Source organism: Macrobrachium nipponense, chromosome 17 (genome assembly GCF_015104395.2).
Source record: "Macrobrachium nipponense isolate FS-2020 chromosome 17, ASM1510439v2, whole genome shotgun sequence".
In the NCBI taxonomy this organism is placed as follows: Eukaryota; Metazoa; Arthropoda; class Malacostraca; order Decapoda; family Palaemonidae; genus Macrobrachium; species Macrobrachium nipponense.
In genome coordinates, this window is record NC_087210.1 from 87,294,955 (window position 1) to 87,320,360 (window position 25,406).

General features: G+C 37.8%; 2 protein-coding genes across 4 annotated transcripts in view; both read right to left on the reverse strand.

The window, feature by feature from the left end:
• The window catches only part of LOC135195983 (protein no-on-transient A-like), a 35,757-nt gene extending 26,877 nt beyond the window's left edge, over positions 1-8,880 (reverse strand). The window contains exon 1 of the mRNA XM_064222483.1: positions 8,713-8,880. Coding sequence (XP_064078553.1) covers positions 8,713-8,880 — 168 coding nt within the window. The remainder of the gene's footprint in view (positions 1-8,712) is intronic.
• Positions 1-16,672, reverse strand: part of LOC135196429 (rho GTPase-activating protein 190-like) — a 334,492-nt gene extending 317,820 nt beyond the window's left edge. The window contains exon 1 of one of the 3 annotated variants that reach the window (XR_010310411.1): positions 16,357-16,672. The gene's annotated coding sequence lies outside the window, so the exon portion shown is untranslated. The remainder of the gene's footprint in view (positions 1-16,356) is intronic. The other 2 variants (XM_064223251.1, XM_064223252.1) reach the window with 2 other exon arrangements.
• Between the last annotated feature and the right edge of the window lie 8,734 nt (positions 16,673-25,406).

Genomic DNA, 25,406 nt, shown 5'->3' on the forward strand with positions numbered 1-25,406 from the left:
AATAGGGTACACTACCATATAAAATACTTGGCTACCTCGCATAACAAAATACCTAGAAACGAGAGAAAAGAAGAAAAGACGGACTCAGATGATAAAAGCGACTCATCTTTTTATGAATCGCAAGACTGATGCTGCTCAAAACATCACACAGTCAGTACACGGGGACAACCATAAACACGCAACCTTTCTTATTAAGTTGGAATGCTTTGTTTAAAAATTTCCATTAATAATAACAATAATAACCGGAACTGGATCATTCAATTGTTCTTTACACCTACTTACTTCTCTTCGCCTTCCCCCTGAACATTTTCAGATGTAGGCAGTTGACCCTGGGTGAAATATTTTTGTGATATCATGCATGGCTTAGAAACACGACGATTGTGAGGGCAACCAACAGAAACATCTAAAATACTGAAAGGCATAACAAAAGTAGACCGTAACCTATTCACATTAAAAGAAAACCAGACAAGAAATAATGGATGAAAACTAGAACTTCTTTACATACAATATATGTGACACGTGAAATAAACTGCCACCAGAAGTTGTAAAAAGCAACAGTGTGGAAGAGTTTAAAAGAAAGCTAGACAAAATCATTAGGACACTGTGAATGAACAGTAAAACCTGCTCCTACAGATAAGTGAGCACGCGATGTCTCCTAGGATGGACTAACAAGTCTCTGGGGATCATTTTCCTACGGAACAAATTCACGGTTTTTCAAGTGGAATCAGTAATAAAGAACCGTATGAGACTGAAAGCTCCTGTAAAAGGTGGAATCACATCAGACATGATTTCGACTCGAAATTAAATACAAATTCGCATACTAAATAACTAGACTGTCGGAAAATACGGAATGAGGAAACAAAAGCCTGACGTTTGCGAATGAGAAAACATTCATTCATTCTCATCCTCAAAAGGACAAGAGAAATGGTTAGAATCCTTCGATGAATAATCCTATTAAAAAAAGGGGCAGGAATTATACAGATCAAATATTTATGTCACAAGACTTTCTACAGCAGACAATGGAATGCAGTCATCCAGTTCTGATTAGTCAACTACAAAGACGCACCTGACAGCGTCCACAGTCCACAGACCAGCATGACGAGAGGTCTTGCGTCATCGTGGTATTCAGGCTGAATGCGTAAAGCTAATTAGAAATAGCGACCAAGCAAGCAGATGCAAATGTTGTTGAAGTTAACATGGATGAGAGAAGAATATAACCTGAGAGTCCATGACATTTACTATTTAATTATCAAAATTCAGTTGTAACTTTCAATCACAACTGCTTACAAATCTACGTAAAACAAACAATAAACCTTTCTTTGTCTGTTGGGACACATTCAGGTTGGAAAGTATTAAATGTTAATTCACAAAAGTTACTGTACAGAAAAGAAGCAAACAGGTAACCCACACTGAGTATATAAACTTATATGTTTGAATGACGATCAGCTACGTATAGTACTACACATTACAACTTTCACTTTATTGACATTCCCTCGAAATGACGCTTCAAGAAGAAGACGAAAGAAAAAAACATCAAGGTAAATATCAGTGCAAGGTTATTGTGACACGCAGTACAATGGATGTCGTAATCTTTCAATGACTTAAAAAAAAACGTAGCCAAGCACGCGACAAACGTCTCAACCGTGACCACAACGTAACAGAACTGACAAGCTGGAGAGAGAGAGAGAGAGAGAGAGAGAGAGAGAGAGAGAGAGAGAGAGAGAGAGAGAGAGAGAGAGAGAGATTTCTTGTATAATACTACTTTTGATTAATAAACAACATAAGCAATCTTATTTGGCAGCAAAATTTCTTAATGATAAACACAAGGAGGCTTCTCTTAAAATCTCATACATGTTACTAAGTCCGGTTAAAAAGAATGGGAGAGCAAAATCAAGCCAGTTAACTGTGAGAGAGAGAGAGAGAGAGGAGAGAGAGAGAGAGAGAGAAACACGTGTATAATCAACTTAGTCAGGTCAATTATGCTCCATAAAGACATTTCCCAGACCTACACATATGCAAATGCATTGCTTTATACATGAAAATTACATTGGCAACTGCTCTAACTATATTCATAATTATCATTCATTTATTCTCTCTCTCTCTCTCTCTCTCTCTCTCTCTCTCTCTCTCTCTCTCTCTCTCTCTCTCTCTCAGGTATAGCCAAAGGACAGGGAATAGCTAATGCAAAGCGAGGCAAAGCCCTGATGACCCTTTTTGCATAAACCGTCGTGGATCCGTTACTAAATGGATCTCAATTACTTTGCTGATTCTCACGGGTCTTTTAACAAATCATTTCATTCTAGCGTCAATATTCTAAAGCCTTCATCAAAGTTCGCTTATTCCCCGTTATTCTTTCATCCTGAGAACCTGGATACATTTTTTTTTTATCATAGTTTGCATACAATAACAAAGAACAAGGCTGGACACCTAATATCAGTGGGGTATCTTTCAGAGATCAATTTTTTACTTAAGTTTAGGTAAACCTTTGCAAGAATTGTCTGCTGCTGAAGGTTATCTTTGATATATAATTATGACCTGCTCACTTGAATGAATACAGCAACAATGGACAGTTTCTTCCTTTCAAGAAGTATCTAAGAAGTATCACTTTTCAGTGGTAAAAATACATAGGCATAATATAAAGGAGAACATCCACGAAACCGTTTCATAGCTCAACAGTTTACCTCATAAGAACTGTCATGAAAATCAACCATAACGTAGTACCTGGTTCTTCAAATGACGGCAGTTTTCTTTCACGTGAATATCCCGTCATTCTCGGTTCCAGGGTCCTTTATTCCTCCCTGTTGTTTGAGATTAAGCTGGCCTTACGCCAGCACGGGCTCTTGCTCCTAGAGCAGCCCGTAGTTCCTCACACCGTTTGACTGTGGAACCGCCTTCCAGAGTATGTCGCGCAATTGGACCTTCGGAAGTTCAACCGAAAATGCAATGCACTATTACCCCAAAACTATTCTTCTTGCATTTAAATCAATTTTTTTATCTATTAATTTAAATTATTATTTTTTCTTTTGATCAATGTGATCTCTTCTTTCTGCATTTCACTTTGCTTCATCTTAGTTCTTTCCCAATGAACAACATATATTCTTTGGAAGTTTGAATTTCAAGTCAATGTCCCTACTGAAGAAGAAGAAGAAGAAGAAGAAGAAGAAGAAGAAGAAGAAGAAGAAGAAAGTAAGGAACTTCCGTAACAAGGCAATAATACTGACAACTAAAAGCCACAGTAGTGTTAAAAAATATTTTTGTACATGGTTAAAATTTTTTTTAACAATTTCTAACCTTGTACAAAAAATATATATCTTTAACCCTACTGTGGCTTTTAATGTTTTTAATATAAAATAATAATAATAATAATAATAATAATAATAATAATAATAATAATAATAATAATAATATAGTAGGGAAAAAAACTTTCTATCACGAGAGTATATATAAAGTTCTAAAGGGTCCACAATAATACAAAGTGTAAAATGTCCGGACTTTTTACACTTAGTATTATTGTGGACCTTTAACAACAATAATAATAATAATAATAATTCTAGTACATTCCGGAATTAGAAAGGATTCCAGCGCAGGGAAGCTCCACAAGGTACGAGGACGACTACGGGTAAAACGACTGAAGAACCCCCGACAAAGCTACATGGCAATAATTGGCTTTAAGATGTCGCAAGGCGCTTGAGGACTACCTCTGCCCGACTTTCAAAGACTTGCGTCGAGCGTTTGAGCTCCTCCGCCCAAGGATTTTGAAGATTTCTGTCGGATACTCCAGGAGTGGAAAATTTTCTCCTTGCATTTTAACACATTTTCGCCTTTTTTTTTTTTTTTTGTTTTTTTAAGTGAGATCTCATTTTTCTGTATTTCCCTTTAACGTCTATGAGTTCCTAATGAGCACCATATTCTTTGGAAGCTTGAATTTCAAGTCAATGGCTCCCCTGTGGCCTTGTTGCATTATGAAGAGGGTTAATCTTCTGAATAATAATAATAATAATAATAATAATAATAATAATACGTGCAATTTTTATAATAATAATAATAACAATAATAATAATAATAATAAGAGCCATAATAATAATAAAGAGAGAGAGAGAGAGAGAGAGATAGCGGAGAGAGAATAGAGAGAGAGAGAGAGAGAAGAGAGAGAATAACAAGCGCCAGCATCCCCCAACTGGACTCCCTTTTGTGTTAAGTTCAACCGCAACGGATGAGTATCCAGACCACACAGCTTCCTACTCTCTATTCTAATTCACTAAAGCGGAGAAAACCTCTCTAATCGTCGAAAGGCCGTCTCTCAATTCAGGCCTCTCCACCGCCATAACCCAACAAACAGGCCGTCCGCGGGACTTTTGTTTGTCGAGTTAAAGCTCTTGTTTGCAGTGCAAAGATTCCCCGGTTGTTGACTTAAGCAAGAACAAAGGGCATAGAAAAATATGAAAAAAACGCAGGATATCTATCTATAGAATTCTCCAAAATATCCCACCAAGCAGTGAAGGAACGGGAAGGAAGGTGTGGGGGTAGGGGAGAGATGGGGGGGCTGGGGGGGGTTTGCCGCTGTTGCAGGGCTTCCAATCGGGGGGGGGGGGGGGGGCGCGCTAGAGGGGAATTCCCAGAATGTTTATCGACGGCGTTCTCAGAAATTTCACGAACGACGACGACGACGACAGAGAAGCTTTGGGGGGCATCTAGCATCAAAAATTCTCACACAACCCTTCCCAGCAACACAGAGAGAGAGAGAGAGAGAGAGAGAGAGAGAGAGAGAGAGAGAGAGAGAGAGAGAGAGAGAGAGTCTAGATCAGACATCATCCTACAGAGCAAACAATCTCTCTTCTCCTACAAATTTGATCTCAGAGCAACGTGAGGAACGAGAGAGTTCGGTGGCAGGTTTCCAGTCAAACGTAGGGACCTATGAGGACATTCAGCGCTGAAACGGAAATTGACAGTAAGAAGGTTTGAAAGGTGTAACAGGAGGAATATGAGTGGAGGTACAATAAAAGGAATGAAAGGGGCTACTGCTAGGGACCAAAGGGACGCTACAAAGAACCTTAAGTAATGCCTACAGTGCAGCACATGAGATGCACTGGCGGCACTAACCCCCTACGGGAATTTCCGAAGCGCGCAGGATACCAACTGTCTCTGAACTTCTACGATCCTACTTCCATTCCCATAAGCCTCCCAAAACGAGAGGCTGATTCCACTTGGCCGGAATTTGCAACAAACCAACTGAAACACAAACAGCTTGGCCTAAATATCAAAGGTTCGGTGCTGCAATTAAATTGGAATCGATTTTTCTTTAAGATAAGAGAAACATGTACAGTGTGCACTCAATTTTCCTCATTAGAGAGAGAGAGAGAGAGAGAGAGAGAGAGAGAGAGAGAGAGAGAGAGAGAGAGAGAGAGAGACTCCGCTATTAAATTCGTGGTTTCTAATTTATCCCCTGCAAAAGGAGGCTCATTGTTTACAACATAATGCATACGTGGCCCAGTGCGCCTCAATCTCCTTCACAGTGGTCGAGTAGTACAGCTCTCCGCTCACGTTAGTTAGATGAGACGTTCTCTCCAACCTAATGCCAGACTATAGTAGATTCACATCAACCGTGAATTTGATGTCTAGGCCAGTCCCTTATAACGTTCCTGATTGGCTGCTGTTAAGCCAATCAGCGGGCTGGAAACTCCAAGTCTCTCTCGAGAGTTCACATACGCAGAATCTATGTTCCACCTCTCCTGAGGGATACGTTTGAAAGACGCATACCTCAGGAGCGGTGGAACAAAACATACATCCTGCCTACGTGAAATCTCTCTCGAGAGACTGAGAGTTTCCAGCCCTGTGATTGGCTTATCAACAGCCAATCAGGAGCGTCGTCGTAAGGGACTGGCCTATACATCAAATGCACAGTTGATGTGAATCTACTATAGTGTAAATATGCGCTGGCATCTGACAGGGTCAAGAAAAAGGACGTGGGGCTACGAACCTCATCCCTTTTAACGACACAATCCTACCCACAAAAAGTCTAGTGTGATTTCATATATATATAAAGATTGGAGGATGTCAAGGCATTTAAAGAGTTAATTGGGTAGTTTTCAGCACAACGAGGAAAGGCCTTTATATCCAGGAAGCATGAGAGTGCTTTCAAGATCTAAAGGAATAGCTGTGTTACTATAGTGGAGTTTGACGCACTGCTGATGGGTAGTACATGAAGCAGCAAATGATGCCAAAGTGTTCTGCACCTACGATTTACACACACACACATTTATATATGAGTACATAAGTGTGTGTGTGTGTAGATACATCCCAGGTGCAGGACACTTCGACATCCTCAGCTACTTCACACACATACAATACAGACCCATCAGCAGCGCGTCAAACCCCACGACACAAACACCGAGCAATTCACCTGTATCTTGCGAACGCCCTCATGCTTCCTGGATATAATGGCCCTTCCTTTCCAATACGTCCCCTAAATCTTCTACCCAATACATTTCATGTCTTCCTCCTCTCCTCGTTCTGCTGAAAACTACCCAATTAAACTCTTCAAATGCCCTACCATCCTCCAATCTTTCCACAGCCTGCAAATTAAATCATTTCAAATGCTTCGACATTTCTCCATTTACTGGCATGCAGCTTTCATATTCTCTCTCTCTCTCTCTCTCTCTCTCTCTCTCTCTCTCTCTCTCTCTCTCACACACAAATCCCAATATACACATTCAGTTGCCTACACTAAAGTAAAAAAAAAAAAAAAGGTGGTAATATATAACATCACCTAATCCTAGCTCCTTCCCGGTTACCAGATGGACTTAGGAAGACTTAGAGAGAGAGAGAGAGAGAGAGAGAGAGAGAGAGAGAGAGAGAGAGAGAGAGACATAAGCGCTATAAAAGCGGCTAAGGAAAGACAAACCGTCCCTTAAACCATTCATGAAGACGGAAAAAGGTACAAACATAAGAGACAATATCCTCTATTCAAGCCGCCTCAGTCCGCGAACCCACATCAGCCCCCCCCCCCCCCCTCCCCCTTCAACATTTGTGAGCCCAGGTGCTGCATTCCACAATCTGAACGAGAAGTGGATCATTTCCCAACTTTTCTGTGGGAGGAAAACTAGTCCTATACTGTCACTTGGGCCCCATTATAAAACGAAACCAACATACATTATGTTTTCAGAGTTAGAAAAAGGCCTGGCGGAACTTGACGAAGACCTGAGAGGGATTTATACATCCTGTGAATTAATTAAACTACTTGATTAATTAACTACTCTAGCCAATTGACTAAGTGGTGCAACTCATATACTAAGTTGCGATAAAACAACGATAAGAAGAATAATCTCACTGCAATAATACTACTTTGTACAAAGGATTAGCAATAGCATCATTTTGGGAACCAATAATGATCTCTTAAGATAATTCATGTCATGAAGCAAATAAGTAAAAAGTTATATAAAGATAATTCACGCGACAAAAAAACAAAGCGAGCTTAAAACACACACACACACACACACACACACACACCACACACATATATATATTATATAATATATATACTATATATATATATATATATGTGTGTGTGTGTGTGTGTGTGTGTGTGTGTGTGTGTGTTTCAAGAGGATTGTCAATAACACCTTTTTGGGGATAAAAAAAATACTAAACGTTATATCCGAGATAATTCTTGAAACAAATGAAGTCCAAAAACAGTATCTCTTAGGTCGTCCATAACGCAAATATATAAAGAAAGTGATCTCAAGAGATAATCCATGAAGCGGATTAAAATGATCTCCAAGATCATTCTTGACGTGAATAAAACAGAAAAAATGATCTGTAAGGCAATTCATGAAGTAATTAAAAAGTTATCTCTAAGACAATTCACGTAAGTGATCTTTAAGACAATTCAAGTAAGATAATTTATAAAATAATTTAAACAGTGATCTTTCAGACAATTCATGAAATTAATAAATAAAACTGTGATCTACAAGATAATTCACGAAACGAATACAAAAGTTATCTCTATGGCAAATCGTGAAACAAATCAAACAAAGAAAGTTATCTCTAAAATAACTCTTGAAGTGAATAAAACAAAAAAAGGGATTCCTGAGATAATTTTTGAAGCATATATAAAAGAAACTTGTCTCTCGCATAATTCTTGAAGGGTAAACTAAATTAACAAAAGATGATCTCTAAGACAATTCTTGAAGTGAGGAAAACAAACAAGGGATCTCTAAGATACTTCATGAAACGATAAAAAACGGGGGTGGGGTTCCCTCTCCATCGGCCACCGCCAAGGAGATTTCGAGAGAATTATCAAATGCATTACTTTCGGAACCCATAATGATCTCCAAGATAATTCATGGGACAAATAAAACAACACACGAGACGAACCCCTTTCTACCAATTATGCTCGTAACTAGGACACACTACATTGGTTCTGCTCGTAACAGACATACGACAAACATCGTAAAACCCAGGTCCTACTCGACCCCAATACCCTGGTCCCCCTCGAATTCGATTTACCCAGGTCCCACTTGACCCAATAATACCCTGGTCCCACTCGAACCCAATTTACCCAAAACCCACTCGAACCCAATACCCAAATCCCACTGGTCCCACTCGACCCCAATCCCCTGGTCCCACTTGACTCAATACCCTGGTCTCACTCGAACCCAATACCCAAGTCCCACTCGACCCCAATTACCCTGGTCCCACTCGAACCCAATTTACCCAAAACCCACTCGACCCCAATACTCTGGTCCCACTCGACCCCAATACCCAAGTCCCACTCGACCCAAGTACCCTGGTCCCACTCGAACCCAATTTACCCAAGTCCCACTCGACCCCAATACCCACGTCCCAATCGAACCCAAACCTGCCGCAGCAACATCTCTCCATATAGTATATATATACCAATTCCTGCAACTTCCTCCCTCTAATCCTCACGTGTTCGTCACTTCCGTTCTTCCCTTCCTTCAATTCCCTCTCAATCATGTTGCCGAGTGGGGCACAGCTCTCTCTCTCTCTCTCTCTCTCTCTCTCTTCTCTCTCTCTCTCTCTCTCTACCACACCTGGCAGGGCGGGGCACAACAGCGGCGCCGCCGCCCACCTGCTGTTGCAGTTACTGTTACTCCTGCTGTCGCTGTCGCTGCTGAAGACTCTGCTCTCCTCTTGGGCGGCCCGAAGCCATTTGTCCCTGAACGATGGGGCAATGATCCCGAATTTCACTCGCTGGAATTAATAAATATTAAGTAACAAAGTTAGAAAACTCCTGTGACGTGTGTGCTATACTTACATAGCTTCTATTTAGTCCTATGTTCCAAATAGAAGCTATGCAAGTATAGCACGTCACAAGCATTTTCTGTCATTGTTACAAATATTAATTCCTGCAAGTGAAATTCGTATGTATGTATGTATGTATGCATGTATCTATATATATATATATATATATATATATATATATATATATATATATATAAATAAATAAATAAATAAATATATATATATACACACTTGAATTTTTTTATCACATCACCATGACTCATATACATGCATTGAGCTACAAATTTCCTTGATTATCCAATTCACTCTACCTAGGAATTAATATATTTTCTTATATGTGAACCGAAGGGGAAATTTTCACTTGATAATAATTTAGTCCTCTCGTGGATTCAAACCAGCAGACAGAGGACAAGTACTAATGTGAAAAACGAACTTGTAGGTATACACTTCCACAAAGGAATACTCATGACTAATGATGAGCCTACGAAAAATATTCGCAATGTTACCATTTTTGTAACAGGAGGAACCCTTGAAATGGCTCAAGTGGGGGGGGGGGGGGGGGTTTAAGAGCTGGTGAAAAGGCTATATAATGCAGTGCAAAAACAAATGAGTAAGTTCCAAGAACACGCGATTTTATACTTTCTATGAAAAACAATGAAAAGTTCATACCTAATATTGTTTACAAAAGCAACTCGTCTACGGTCAGTCAAAGGAATTCTTCTTCAGTGTTAGCGATGTCAGTATAGTACTGAACTTCAGTTTCACTTTTCAGCCATTGCAACTAAAACGGTTAAAACCCGAAGTCTGTCGCAAGTACCAAATTGAGAGCGCGATCACTGACCCTCTCAACATTCACTACGAAAATGGGGACACAATTACGGCCAACTCATGACTAGTGGGAGAAACAAAACCCAAACAGCCAAACATGTACATGATCTTGAGAATGTGGTCTCCGGCTAGAAACGAACGTGTTTGTTTGTTTGTATTTTTTACGTTGCGTGGAACCAGTGGTTATTCAGCAACGGGACCAACGGCTTTACGTGACTCTCGAGAGTGAACTTCTATCACCAGAAATATAGATCTCTTACCCCTCAACGGAATGACCGAGAATCGAACTTGCGGCCACTGAGGTAGCAGGCAAAGACCATATCAATCACGCTACTAAGACGCTAAACGAACGTGTGCAATCACTAACAACCTTGCAAAGTGTGTGTGCACGTTTGTTTGTTTTCACTTTTTCTTCTCGGATGTGTAAATAGTTACCTTAAAGAGATATAAGTGTAAATTGTCGTATGATTCTTTGTGCAATGCACCATTTATTAACTTCCTTTCACTTCCCTTTCTAAAGAGAAACTGGAACGTATAATAGTGAAGTTCCGGCTAGCGTCACGAGGATGTAACAGCTGCTGAATCGGATGCAATGGAAATACATGGCCAATGTCCGTAATTTACAACTACACAATAAAGTAACTCGTTGACCGATGTGTAATTTGAATATTTTGAATATGCACATCAGAGGATGCTATAAAAAATGGTTTCACTGCTATTTACGAGTGCAATATATTGTTTCTAATGATTTTGTTTCACATTTTTCTTCCTGGAGATTTCAAGGAATGTCTAACATAGACTACAGAAGCCTAGCCAAACACTGAATTTCCTGATGGAACCAAATATTAGAAATAACTTAGGTGCGTAATCTGTTCAAACTATATGACTGCTATTCTTCACGTGCTATCGTACATAAATCTGAAAATTAGCAAGTTAAAAATATTCTGGAAAATTCCAAGACAATTTTACAGCATGAAAACAAAGTTACAGCGAGTCGTGAACTGCGTGAAATCCACACGAATGAAGTGATTTGTTGATATAAATTACCCTTGTGATGCTGGTGGCGAGACCATATGACTGGTAGCACATCATCCTTTGTTATATCATCATCTGATAGCATTAAATTATGGGCACTGTACTGTTTTATAGCCCTGATGTTCGTGAAAATGATTCCCAAAAACCGTTCACGTAGTAGATTAAGTCTCTCAAATCCCTGAAATGGCAGAAGTGGGACTTGTTGTTAGGCAAAAATGCTGTGAATGAACGAATCTAACCTCTAAACAACAAAAGTTAAGGGAAGAAAAAAAATTGGCGTAGCTAGAGCTGATCCTACAAATGAAGGAGAGATAAAAAGTGTGAAGCTAGAGGATATGTTGCAAACAACTACCCCTATTGATAGTACAACTTTGTGTTAAATATGGCTTGGCCTGAAAAAAGTTGCATCAGGGGTTCAGGAGAGAGTTCAAGGCTTATAAGGGATGGCAGGCTAATACTGATAGGTGGTACTATCTAAATTTCGTGACAAAACATGTTAATTTTACAAGATAAAACTCACATTTACTACAATAATATAAAAGCACAAATCATACCCCGGAATTCAAGGTGAAAAACTGCCTGACTTTGGCACACTATTTGAGTCCATAAGAATGAAAATATGAACAGCCTGGGTGTGTTTTGACATAGCAAGAAGGCTAAGGTGACAACCACACTGATTTTGGGTGAAGTTACAACTCAAACATACGAAGCAGATACTAAAGCTTCTCATAAACGGGCAATATCTCTGGCCATCCTCATTCTCTTGAATGTGGAAGTGATGTTCCTGTCTAAAGCAATGTCACTGCAGCCCCTAAGCGATTCAAGGTGATTTTGACCAACCTCACCACTTTTGGTATAACTCATGCTGCCCTGACTACAGCATCACAGACATAAGGATGCAACTGTTCTCGTGGTATGAGTTGTAGCTGTCCTAAACCTTAGCATGTCACCTGCATGATAGAAACCATTAGGGAACGAGGCAGTGAATGACTTCAGGGGCTTCCCCATTATTCATGCATAAGTTATAATATTGAATGCTGCAAGGAGTGTTGGTGGGGAAGGCTTCCCTGAGGGAATAAAGTCAAGGATCATATGCAAGAGCATAAATAAACCTTTAATAATGAGAAACTCAAGGATCTACTAAACTCCTCTATGGAGGAGGAGGATACAAAGAAGAGACTGAGATGTAACATTTGTTCAATGAAGCAAAGAAAAAAAAAAACTCCTATCACAAATGCTTTTCATGAAAACCTCTGCAACCGTGAAGCTACAACATTTAATGCTTACAAATCCTCAGTCTTGGACCTATTCAGCTCCTTCAAGTTCAGAACACTGTCAGCCCCTATCATTGAGCCTCCTTCAAAAATTCAAAGTCTGCAAGTGGATCCTGGTTCTTCTGACAAGGACAATCCTTTCAACGTCCTCTCGGACGGTTCAAATAATCCTGATGTGTCAATGGTTACCTACAGTGGCCCAAGTAACCTCACCACATCAGCAGAGTAGACCCCAAGCTGCAATTATTACTGTCTATTGGCACAACATTTACATTGTTTTGAGTACAGCATCATGCAATTTGTGTACAGTTTAAATATAATAGGCAAACCCCTATAGTCAAGTGTTTAACACCACTTTACATTAGGGATTTGAATTTGAACACAATGACCAAGAACCAAACTTCCTTGTAAAGTGATGGTCCACAGTTGTGCGTCTGAACGTTTATGAAGAAAAGAATCAGCTGTTAAAGATATCTCATGACTGTGGTTATGAAGTTCTTATGGTTGGTCTTGATTTGAGAGCTGCTTCTGACCATGTTGATCATAAGAGCCTAGTTTTGAAATTCTGACAGGGAGTATTTCTTAGTGTTGTATTATTTGTTTATCACCTAATTTTCAACCACTCTCAAAAGTAGTAGATGGAATTTGATCTCTGGTGTTCCCGTGGCCAGCCCATTATTATTCACAATATCATTATATACAAGTGGTTCTCACAAGAAGACATGCTATACTTAATTATACACCACTGGTTACTGATTCTCTTTATAAAGTTTTGGCTAAAATTAGTACACAGTTCAAAATATTGAGGAAAGAGTTGGAATCTAACAGAACACACTATACTGTATAATTATTAGGAGTCTAGAAATCTTTTCACAGGTTAGTCTATTTATTCCTGAATTGAAAACTACTATTAAAGGAGCTTTTCTAATTCTTTAAATCAACAGCACACTAAGTGTTCCACATTATGGTCTTCAGCATCTAACTCAAATCTAAAGTGGAGGAATAAAATTTGAAGTGCTATAGAATTTCATATTACAGATATCAATTACTGTAATAATATCTAGCACTAACATTCCACTAGATCATTTTGCACGCTGTATAAAATCTATCCTAATTTTGGTCATCCTTTGAATTTACTTACTCCCTGAGTAGTTATACCATCTGCCATATATCAGTAGTACTAGATAACAATGCAGTTCATTCTAGCAATCTCGTCTTTTCTAAGAGGTTAAATATCGCGTTGTATTCTAGATGTTTTAATAATGCTGTGAGAAAACTAAGGAATTACCAGTACCTTTCTACTAAGAATTGAATTCCATTTTCAAAGTTTACTTGCTTGTTTTATGTCCTCTTCTTGGTAATTTTCCAGACAATTAATTTTTACTTTCCTACCATATAAATGTAGGTATACAGCACACTGCTCAGCCTAATTTGGGCTAATATCACTTTTACTGTACTAAAACTTTAACAATGTGCAAAATAACTAGCAATAAAGGTACAGAATAACGTAAAACATCATTAGTAACACCATAACACAATGCCCAATGAATGGCTGGTCCCAAAAACCTACATTTTCTTGCAGACATGGAATAAAATATCCAATGATGACGACTTTATGCTTTTTTCCTCATGCAATATTAAAAGCAAATGAAAAGTTGCATAGCTGATGTCAAAAGTATGATGATCCCAATAATTTTCTTTTTTATGATGTTGAAGTGTGTTAAGACCATGCTAAGCACAGAATCAATTCTAACAATTTTCCTCCTGTAACAATTCAGTAACTTTTTACATAATAAAAAATTTACAGACTTTCAAGGTGCAGTTCCCAGCTATTTTCAGACTGACCTGCTTTCCATCCCCTTCAGGCTTTCCGACTTGTTAATGACTCGGTTTATTGTGTTAACTTTGAAGTTCAAAGATTTATTTTCAACCAAATTGTGGTAATCTCATTTTACTAGATACATATCCCTTTACAAGTAAAATAAACCTAGAGCTTAGGCTACATATGTATGACACAATTTTATCAACTTGCAAATACTGTAGTACTATCAAATTGCCAATCCAGCAGCTTACCTGTGATTTGTGAAATCTGCAGCAAAGCCCTAGCCTATCCTAATACTGATGAGTGGGGCACCTTCATTTATATTCTAATCAAATATTTAAAAGCAACAGATCAATATCACTACTTGAACAACTGTTGAGGTAGGTTTAGTGGTATAATTTACAATGCTCAAATGTTAGGGTGGGTTGGAGGTGGGGGGAGGTTTACCTCAGGTCTAGTATGACCTAGTGCATGAGGTCAGGCTAGGTTAGCATGCAACCCCGTTTCTCATCACATAATTTATGGCACTCAAGGACTGGATACGTTGGGAGATCCAAAGAAGTGAAGCCCCCAGTCAGTCTCGATTCAATGCACTAGGTTAGGTTACAATATATTCATATTTTTTATTCTAAATCTTATAGCACTCCAGGTTAGGTTAGGTTGGGGAAACTAAGTGCATTGTGTTGCGAATTTCAGATTATGGTGTAGCCGTGTAACTGCCCTTATTGTTTTAATGCTTGGACTGTGATACATTTTTCTGAATTCTTATCTTGTGATTTAAGCAATTTCTAACATTTCTGCACATACAATTCGCGTCTGGCTTTTCCCCGACCCAAAAACATTGGTACCCTACAGGAGTCCCCCCCACTACTGTTAAAGAAAAACAGAACAAAAATGGAATTTTTCCATCACAATAACATAAAAAAAAATGCACAAAAAACATATTTGGCAAGAAATTAAGAGTATCTTACCATAAATGAAAAAAGAAAGAATCTTAGTTCCCTGAATATTTATTACCTTTCTGACCAAATGGTTTACCAACAATGATTTCCATATGAATATGATAAGCTTAATGCCTAGTTCTAAACTGAACAATATTATTAAGCTTAACAGTATTGATAACACATGCACAACAAATAACTTATGAGCTCTCTTTTCACAATGCTATTCTATATTGGTTTTAAATAGTTTATAAAAATCTTGAAAAAATGGCTACCTAAATATGACACTAATCAACCTGATACATTATTTCTATTTCTTAATTTTCTTACCATACTTCCCATTACGGCAGATAACCTAGCCTAATTTGGGGCCCCCTCTTCAGGAAAATATTACTAGTAAGGAGTAATGAATTTAGAGCTATTTGTCCAAGGAGAAATTTCTACACATGAACCTCAAGATGAGCTTATAGCTATGTAATTTAAAAATAATAGAAAGTATAGGTATCTTAAGATGTTTGTGTAGGTCTACTAAATAAAGCTAGGCTTGAGACGTCCTACCTTAATTTCTAATGTTAAACTACGTAAAGAGAAATTACCTATATACCCAGCATAGTCTATTCAAATTCATAAATAGGATTCCATGGAAAATAGGAAATTCTCATCGACTAGCAACGACTGAGCCTATACATAATAGGATGGAAACCCGAACATCCTGACGAGAGAGGCAAAGAAAGGATCTCCCATCTCCCGAGGAGAAGAACTTCCATCTACGAAGTCAAACGTCAGGTTGCGAGGTAACCTTGGCACCTCCATCTAACCCGGCACAGGATAATGCGACCGAAGGTGTAAAAATGTATAAACGGGAGAAAACGAAGAGGAGAGAGAGAGAGAGATCCTGCGAGGAATCCTCTCACACCCCCATCCTGTGGTCGTTCCACAAACACACACACACACACCCTCGCAATTCCTATCTTTGGCAAGCTGCCATTCGTCGAAAATCAGGCTTACGGTGCAAAGGCAATGGCAAATCGGTGTGAGGTGGCTTAAATAAGGAAATGGCGAGCATAAAAGAGAAGGGGGGGCAAAGACGACGGACGCTGGCTTGCTTCACTCGCTCTCTCACTCCTGTGATCGATTGGACAAATGGTTGATGATTGAATACAAAATGACTTCACCTGCTCTCCTTACTCACTTGCGGTCGCTGCAGAGACGCTGGAGACCCTTCGGTAAGGCCGAGAGTTCACTTAAGATGTACAAAAGAACACGCAACGACCGTTTAGGTTGATAATGAACACAGAGACAGACAAGTAACATTAAGCACTCTCCCTCACTGGCACTGTGCGCTACCATCCGCCATCATACGGACACTATTGCCAATTTCGCACGGCGCTACACCCTCCTTTTTCAGTCTTCGCCTAATCCTCGCTCTTATATTACGCCAGCAGTATTTATAAGTACGGTTATATTATAGTTTAAGTTCCGAATGGAAGGGAGAAGGCCGTTTAATGCGTCACTACAATGCACCGAAATATACTTTTGGCGAAAAGGTTCAGCCTTGAGTTGGTACCTATGCGCAGGCAGGGCGGGGCCAAACGAGTTGTTCCGAGGATCGTCATTGGTCAGTTTCTAGTACCGTAGAGGTCCTAAAATTAATATAATCTGATGAAATATGCTTAAATTTTTATTCTGTTTCCTCTATGGCTGCATTTTTTCGGACACTGCGTATGCTTCACGCTTTTGCAAAAATCACACGAAAGTGGCACCGAAGCGCTGAAGTGTTGAAAGCAAGGCTGGAAGCCCCACTGTCATTCCATACCTGTCAAATTTTGACGTTTAACATTGCAATGAGAATGATTGGAGACACATGCTTTCATAAAACTTTAGAGCTACACTAATCCGTTCCCTTTAGAATGAGACCTCGCACAGCTGAAGGTGGGTCGTGTATCACTCGTGCTGGAAACATCTGCTACATTCATAATTGGATTGATACAGAATAAACGGACGCTTTGCGGTTGGAACGTCCTACCCGGAAGAGCTTGCAATGACTTGTCAAATAGATGCGATTCAGAGAAAAACACTAACCACTGAGTTCAGATGATGGCAATCTTATAAAATATTTTACTGGCACGTTTTCAAGGTGATTCTGTAGCTGTGCGCTTCTCGAATTTTTTCAGAAAGTCGACTTCCACAAATACTGTAGCTATATCTCAGGTTAGCATTTTATTTGGTACCTGGTCAGGTTAATGCTATTTGGCAAGTTAAATGAAAGTTTATCATTAATTAGTGTTACGGCAACGTATTCCCAATGACCACCTTGAAAATGAATGAAATCTCATCGATAATAATTTAAGAGTTAGGAGCTTGACTAAAAGCGCCTTGCAAATGAACTATATAGCAGCTAACAGAGTACAAATAACACTGAAATAATTTCCTGTTGTTGATGACTAAGCTGGCCTTATTCCATAACAAGCTCTTGCACCTGGGGGAACGCGTAACAACTCTGCAGAAACATTTTGAACTGGATTTAACAAAGACTTGATATGAAGAACTGAAATAATAACAGAAAACACAAAAATGTGGGGCTGACCTACGATTGTTGTGAAGCCATCGTGTTGTTCTAAAAATCACAATGAAAACGATCCTAGAAGAACATTAACATCCTGGCAGTGATAACGTGATATAAATTCGACGTTAATATTATGCTTGGAGACCAGGAAGCATTCAGAAAACGAAAATCTCTCCACCGATATTCTTAATCTTGTTGCTCAGAGGTTAACATTATCCTAAATACACGGAACTTTGAAGATGCACTATTAATACCACTCTGCATATGTGCATTTCACAACAAAACATTAATTTAAACATGGATAAGCGTTGTGAATGTACTGTTTCAGTAATACCTTTTAAAAAAAGCTTTCCAAGAGCAATTCCAAAACTGTATTTATAGTAGCACTATAGGACTATTATAGGTTATGTACTATAGGACTATTATGGGTTGTTTACTATAGGACTATCATGGGTTGTGTACTATAGGACTATCATAGGTTGTGTACTTTAGGACTATCATAGGTTGTGTAGTATAGGACTATCATGGGTTGTGAAAAATGTGATGTAACCTACAAATAACAGATGCTAGACATTTCCCTGTGGCATTTACTACAGCGGAGATATTATGTCCAAAACAAAGATTACAAAGAAGGCTCCACAGACCTTCACTGAAAGGAAAAGTAAAAGATAAACTAGAAAAAAAATGCTTATAATGAAGCATTAAAACTAGATGATACACAGAGGCTTATTAAGAAGTCTTAGACTTATAAAGAAACAAGGTAGTTGCGTTCAGACCATCAGGAGGCTGGTTGTGGCAAGAAGAATAATAATAATAATAATAATAATAATAATAATAATAATAATAATAATTATTATTATTATTATTATTATTATTATTATTGTTGTTGTTGTTGGCCAAGAGAAAAACTTTCATAGGGAGCAATAAAACAAAAGGCTTCAACTCGTTTAAGAATAGAGAAAACACAACATAGAACAGAGATTATGGATAGAGAAATATATAATTTATTACTGATCTGTGCATTCACACACAGACAGTTTTCGATATAAATAAACTGCCATGGCAATGGCGGACGGCAAATCAAATTAAAACACAGCCAAAACCTTTTGTAACCTGACAATGTTGTCATACTCCGAATTTGAAAGATATCCGGAGTATTTTGTCTGTTTGTCCTGTTATATATATATATATATATATATATATATATATATATATATATATATATATATATATATATATACACACACACATATATATAATATATATATATAAATATATATATCTATATATATATATGTATATATATTGATATATAGTATATATATATATATATATATAATATAGATCTATATATATATATATATATATATATAAACGCCACTGTTAAATACATCCTGAATCTATTTTTTCTTTCCCATAAACTGTTGTGGGCTGAAGTATCTCTCTTAAAAAAATTCTAAAATCCACATTTTCATTAAACATGACTATGAAATATTGCCCAAGTTGCATATTGAACAAACAATATGAAGAATTTTCATTGAAATCGATGCAAAACTTTACATAAATAAGAACAGAAACAACAATTCCTTCATATTTATTTATCACATGTTCCTGTATCTCTCTCCCTCTGTGCAATCTGATTTCCCTTTGGAGTCCTCTTGTCTGTATATTCTCTGCTGACTCCATCCTTAAGGGCTTTCAGCTGAAGATTTAACTGAAGATTCAAAGACAGAAAGAAGGGGAGAACTAAATTGGGTTTATGTTCGCCGTGACGATTTAGTCAGCGTCAGCAGAAAGTTCCACAGAAGAGGACACGCTTCATATATATAATATATATATATATATATATATATATTATATATATATATATATATATATATATATATATAATATCTATATATATATGTACCTGCAGAGAAGATTCATTAGCAACACATAGAAACATCCACAGACTCATTTCTCCAATACTTTCTCTTTTGCAGGCCCGTTCTCATTTTCTGGGTATTCACAGTTTCCTTCCTAATCTCTTGATTTTGGAAATTATGCCAAGCACAGTATCAGACGCTTCCAGACACTCATTTACTTTTTTCTTCTTATTATTTTTTATTTATTTCTTTCCTGTCATCATAACTTTTCTATCCCCGATTTCAGTCAAACACTTACACTACTTTTTCAGTTATTTTAGAGAATACGTAGTCTGCCATATCATCAGAACCTTGACAAGTGGAAAGGGTTAGTTTAGACACATGCTTTGTTTGGAAGTGAATCCCAACACAACACTTTAGATTGCAAAGAAGAAAGTTTATCATCATTGTTTGTATGATGTTTTTACGTTGCATGGAACCAGTGTTTATTCAGCAACGGGACCAAAAGCTTTACGTGACTTCCGAACCACTTCAAGAGTGAACTTCTATCACCAGATATTCACATCTCTGACCCCTCAGTGGAATGCCCGAGAATCTAAAACACAAAGTCGGTGATATCAAGTTTCTCTACACAACTCACATAACCTAGCTACCTTAGTTTATGTTTCTGAAATTTCCTCAATAAAAATGATAGGTGCTTTGATATTTAATTCTACAATTTCCATTGATAAACCTCGATTTTGTCATTCCTGCTTTTTTTTTCTCTCAAATTTCCTTTTCATTTTTCACTTCATACCTTCACCGTTTATGTACCCCACTAGTTCTTGGATTTGCAATTTCTAACAACGTCTACTTTGATTTCATAATTTTTACATTTTTCTAAAACCCTCACCTCTGTACGATTCTTTCATTTGATCCTCCTCCATCTCTTCAAGTAACCTTTATTATCTTAATTGACTGTTAAAGCATCGCATTATTTTACTTATTATTTCTTTTCTCCAGTGGCCACATGCCTGTCTTCGCTATCTATACTCAGTAGGCTGCTGTTCACTCTTATACAAGGACTGGTTTCTGGATGCTCGTTGCTCACGCCATAAAACATCTTTGTGCGCATGCGCAAAAGTATACACTCGCAGACAGGTGCAAAGCTTGTTTACTTTGCACTTTTTAAAAATTTCCCATTATTTCTCGGTCGTTCTTATTATGTATCGATCACAATAATTTCATTAGAAGATATTTTACGTTACATTCCGATTAGAAAAGACTCAAAAACTTTCGATAGTAAATAAAATATATATATCAGTTATGACGAGGAACAGAAGAGTGGTTTCTCGTTGGGTTATTCCACAAAAGAAGTTTGTGAGCGTGCTACCTCCTTACAGAATGGTGCAAAGCTTGTTTTCTTGCACCTTTTAATTATTTTTAAACAATTCACTGTTAATCAAATCATTGATTTATTATAACATTTTATGCTGCAGAAGATACAACAGTCTTGGTCCCAGCTTTGGCAACTTCCAGTGGATCTCTTACCTTTCTCGTCATTGACGTGACCTGTCTTAAGTGCTCTCAAAGCTTTCTGCTGGGATTTCTACGAAGACGGCAAGATGAAAGAACAGGTGAATCGCAGATTTGGTAGAGCAAGGAAGGTAGCAGGATGCATGCAAACGAAACAGAGGTAACCTGGCAATATCTATGAAAGACAAGTAGGGAATTCTTTAACCTCTCCACTTATTTGTCTTCGCTATTCTTCCTAAATTCTATGACCTTCCATTCTTCACGTATACATCACTTCTTCGTTATTCTCTCGACATACTTAAATTACGTTTACGGGGGATATCAGACAATGTCACAATGGCTGCTTGCGTTGCACCTATGCTGATTTAAGAAGAAACGAAGCTCTTGCTTTTGTTTGTTTGTTTGGTATTTTTGGTATTTTTACGGTGCATGGAACTAGTGGTTATTCAGAAACGGGACCAACGGCTTTACGTGACTTCCGAACCACGTCGGAAGTGAACTTCTATAACCAGAAATACACATCTCTGACCCCTCAATGGAGTGCCCGAGAATTGAATTCGCGGCCAACGAGGGGGCAGGCCAAGACCATACCTTTTGTACTTGTTCTTCATTTACTCTTCTAGAAGAGCAAGATGACTGCGGCACAGCGTCCTACATTATGAGAATGATTCTTGCTATATGTGGTGTGATCATTACTTATTACCATTTCCTGCTTTAGGACATCAATAGAAAATGCGTGAAAGATGATATACAGTGTACTGATACGTAGATTCCCCCCAATTCTATTATTTTTTTCTTAGGATTTCCAGTAGAATATATTTGACGGAAATGGGGACTCTGTGTCGCCTTGATTAAATGGTAATTGCTTGCCAAATACATGAAAACTATTTACTTTTTTAAAAGTATGTCTTGTAATTCTTGCTTCTTTTTTAACCAATGTTGTTGATGTATACTTTTCCCATTATTGATACTTTTTTCCTAGCAAGATACATGAACCATATATTTTACTGATACAAGAATTATATATTTTTCTAACTACCTTATGTCTTCCGCATTTCCGACAGGTTTTTGTTTGTGCAAATCTCATTTTCATGCGTTTTCCCAATGATGCGTCAGTTAGGAAAGTAGAAAATGCAGAAATCAGAACATTACCAGTAAAAAGAAAAAAAATTAGAACATTACCAGTGAAAAAAAAAAAAGTTACATGGTTAATGTGTATCTATTGTGGCAATCACGAAAAAGAAAATGTATATTGACCCCCTAATCTAACCTAGTGCAGCTTAAGCAAACTAAGTAAAATACAGAGCTGCACCCTCAGCTAACCTTTTTAAACCTAATTTATGGCATCAGGTCCTGACGTAGGCCAAGGGCCTCTGCTCCCTTGAATTCCCCAACAATGAACTGCTCAAGTCATCTAAATGCCAGGTTGCATACTGGTCTAACCTAACCTGGTGTGCTGGGTTCTTTTACCGGCCATTGGCCACGCCCAATGGACCCCCAAACTTAAGACTGATTTACGAGATCATATAAATAATTGCACTGCTCTTCTTCTTCTTCGCTTTGTTAAGACTATGAAGTAGAGAGAGAGAGAGAGAGAGAGAGAGAGAGAGAGAGAGAGAGAGAGAGAGAGAGAGAGAGAGAGAGAGAGAGAGAGAGATAACATTTCCTACCTTAAGACTGAGAGGTTGCTAGGTTTGAGGTTCGTCTTCATTAAGGGTTCTTGTACCCATTCCATATCTAAACGTGATGCAACCTGGCTGAGGGCTCGACCAGGAAACTGTGAAGATGCTCCTACCTCTCGTGCTGGTGAACAGATATTTCTGTTATTTTAACCGTGAAATAAAATTAATTTTGAATTCTACTGTCTTATCTCGACAAAGCTTTAACTATTTTATAATTCAAGGTATCCTTGGAAATGCTGCTTCCATGGGTTACAGAAAGACATGTCTTTCGGGAAACAGCTTTCCATTTTTTTTATTGCACCGTAGGCTAGGTACCTAGGTATACCTATAATGTTGGATGAATGATCAGCTCCAGTTTCATATTTTAGAGAGAATGGATCGGAGGTAGATTGTAACTATACAGTAAATACATGCAATTATTTGGAAATCTTTTGAAGGGATACAGTTATGTTCACAATCATGATAAACCAATGGCAAAATGAACAAAAAGGTTTCTACTCTAGTTACTCCATGCATATAGCTGCTACCTGTTTTTTACAAACAAGTATCGTTTTCTTTAATCAGTATGTATGGAGTTCTCATCGATTTTACGCACAAAATTGAAATTGTTTGCAACCATAGTTTTCCTATGGTCAATTAAGTTTGTCATGATATATTGAGGAGGATGATTAAAAATGGCATAACATATACAAGATAGACTCTTTTTGCAATGGATAACATTTGGTTAACGCTTTTAAGGAATATCAAATGTATAGTTTGCATCTTTACTACGGAGTCTGGTGTAAATATTTGCAAGGCCTTGCTTTTTAAGTAAATTCTAAATACAATATCTGAGATAAACTTTAGCTTTAGTGTGTATCGTTATTCGAGATGCCATAATTATTGACATCATTTAAACAGGTAGCTTTTCAAATACACTATTCAAAGACACTACTAACACGTACCGGCGGCCGGGGCCCCCTACCATAGCTACTCTCGAAAAATTCAAATTCAAATCTCGAGACTTCCTGATAAAGGAAGTTTTACGCCGTCTCTGTGAAATTCCACCTCACGTCTTTGCTTAGCTTTTGCGTCCATAAATCTCTACACGTTTCAAGACTACTGTCTCGCAGATATACAGAAATTTATCTAACTGACGCACTGTACATTAGTCACAGACAGAGCGAGCACTTTGGTGACCGTGGAATCTGAACCTTTTCAAATAAAAGTCCTTATGTGGGTCTGAATCCTTCTATACCTACCGGATGGCAGAAATTAAATAATACTCTCTTTTTTAATGCTCGTCCTAATTGTTACGCCTGTTATTCGTCAAGTCTTTGACGTGACAGAGGAAATTTTGGTTCCAAGCCATCGGAACTAACTTAGTTTTTGGCAAGATATCTGTCAGATGAATATACCCTGAGATGCTGAGATTTTGAGTGGATTGAATTCCACTTCATTCTTGAAAACGTCTCGAATAATGCTGTGCGTTAAATATAGTTGAAGTATTGTGCATGATTTTTTGTATAACGTATCTGGTCTTAAAGGTAATATATTTTCGTCTATGACTGGATAGTGACTGTTTTTAACTTCTATGATTCCATTATGGCAAGTATACCGAAAAGGTCCAGATAACCTTCCATTGCTAAATTTCAGTATTTATAACATGAAATTGCACGCGTGATAACTTTAATAGAACTCATCAGGATTTGTACTGCGTTACGTTACATTTTTCCCTGTGGTACATCTGTATATGCACTACATCAAGTGTTCCAATGATTTCAAACACGCATACGTACATATATACATACATATACACTCACACGTGTGTGTGTGTGTGTATGCGTGTTCTGGACGGTGAAACCATAGATATATGTGTGAAACGACCCAGACTTCTACAATTTAGATAAGCTATATCTATGGCAGTTAATTATTTAGATCACAACTCTTTTAAGATTGGGGGAAACTAATGAAACAGAACTCACTGAAGGAAAAAAAAAAAACACACATAAATATGCACAGAACTCTTTGCAAGTTAGAATAACTAATTTGGACACAAATGGGCATTTTTTTTTTAATTTTACGAAACCATACTCTTCAGCCCAGATAAGATTACCGTAATCTAGCCGCAAACAATGAGGGGAGGGAGTATCGTTTGCAACAGAGCCATATACTGTAGCTTGTGGTGATGCGTTACTCTTGCTGTTGTAATTTTGCTGAGAATACAGACTAATATATATATATATATATATATATATATATATATATTATATATATATATATATATATATTCCCCATTCCGTTTATATTCCAATAGCTGAAACAAGGATATAGTTCCATATCACTAACTGATTCATGTACAAAAACAAAAAGAAAAAAAAAATCTTGGCGTCACTCATAGCAACATTTTCTTGGTCTCCCTTCCTCCTCCATCCAAACACTTTGGGACTATATATACATCCTTTTCAAACGACCATTCTCCTCCATTTTCCCCATGTAACCAAACTAGCTCAAAACAAAACGGAGATTTATCTGTTCACCATCGCTAACATGTTTTTTACACTTCCATTTAAGTAATGATCTATTCAATGTTACTTAACTTTGCTGATCAGATGATCAGAGTATATAGCAAATG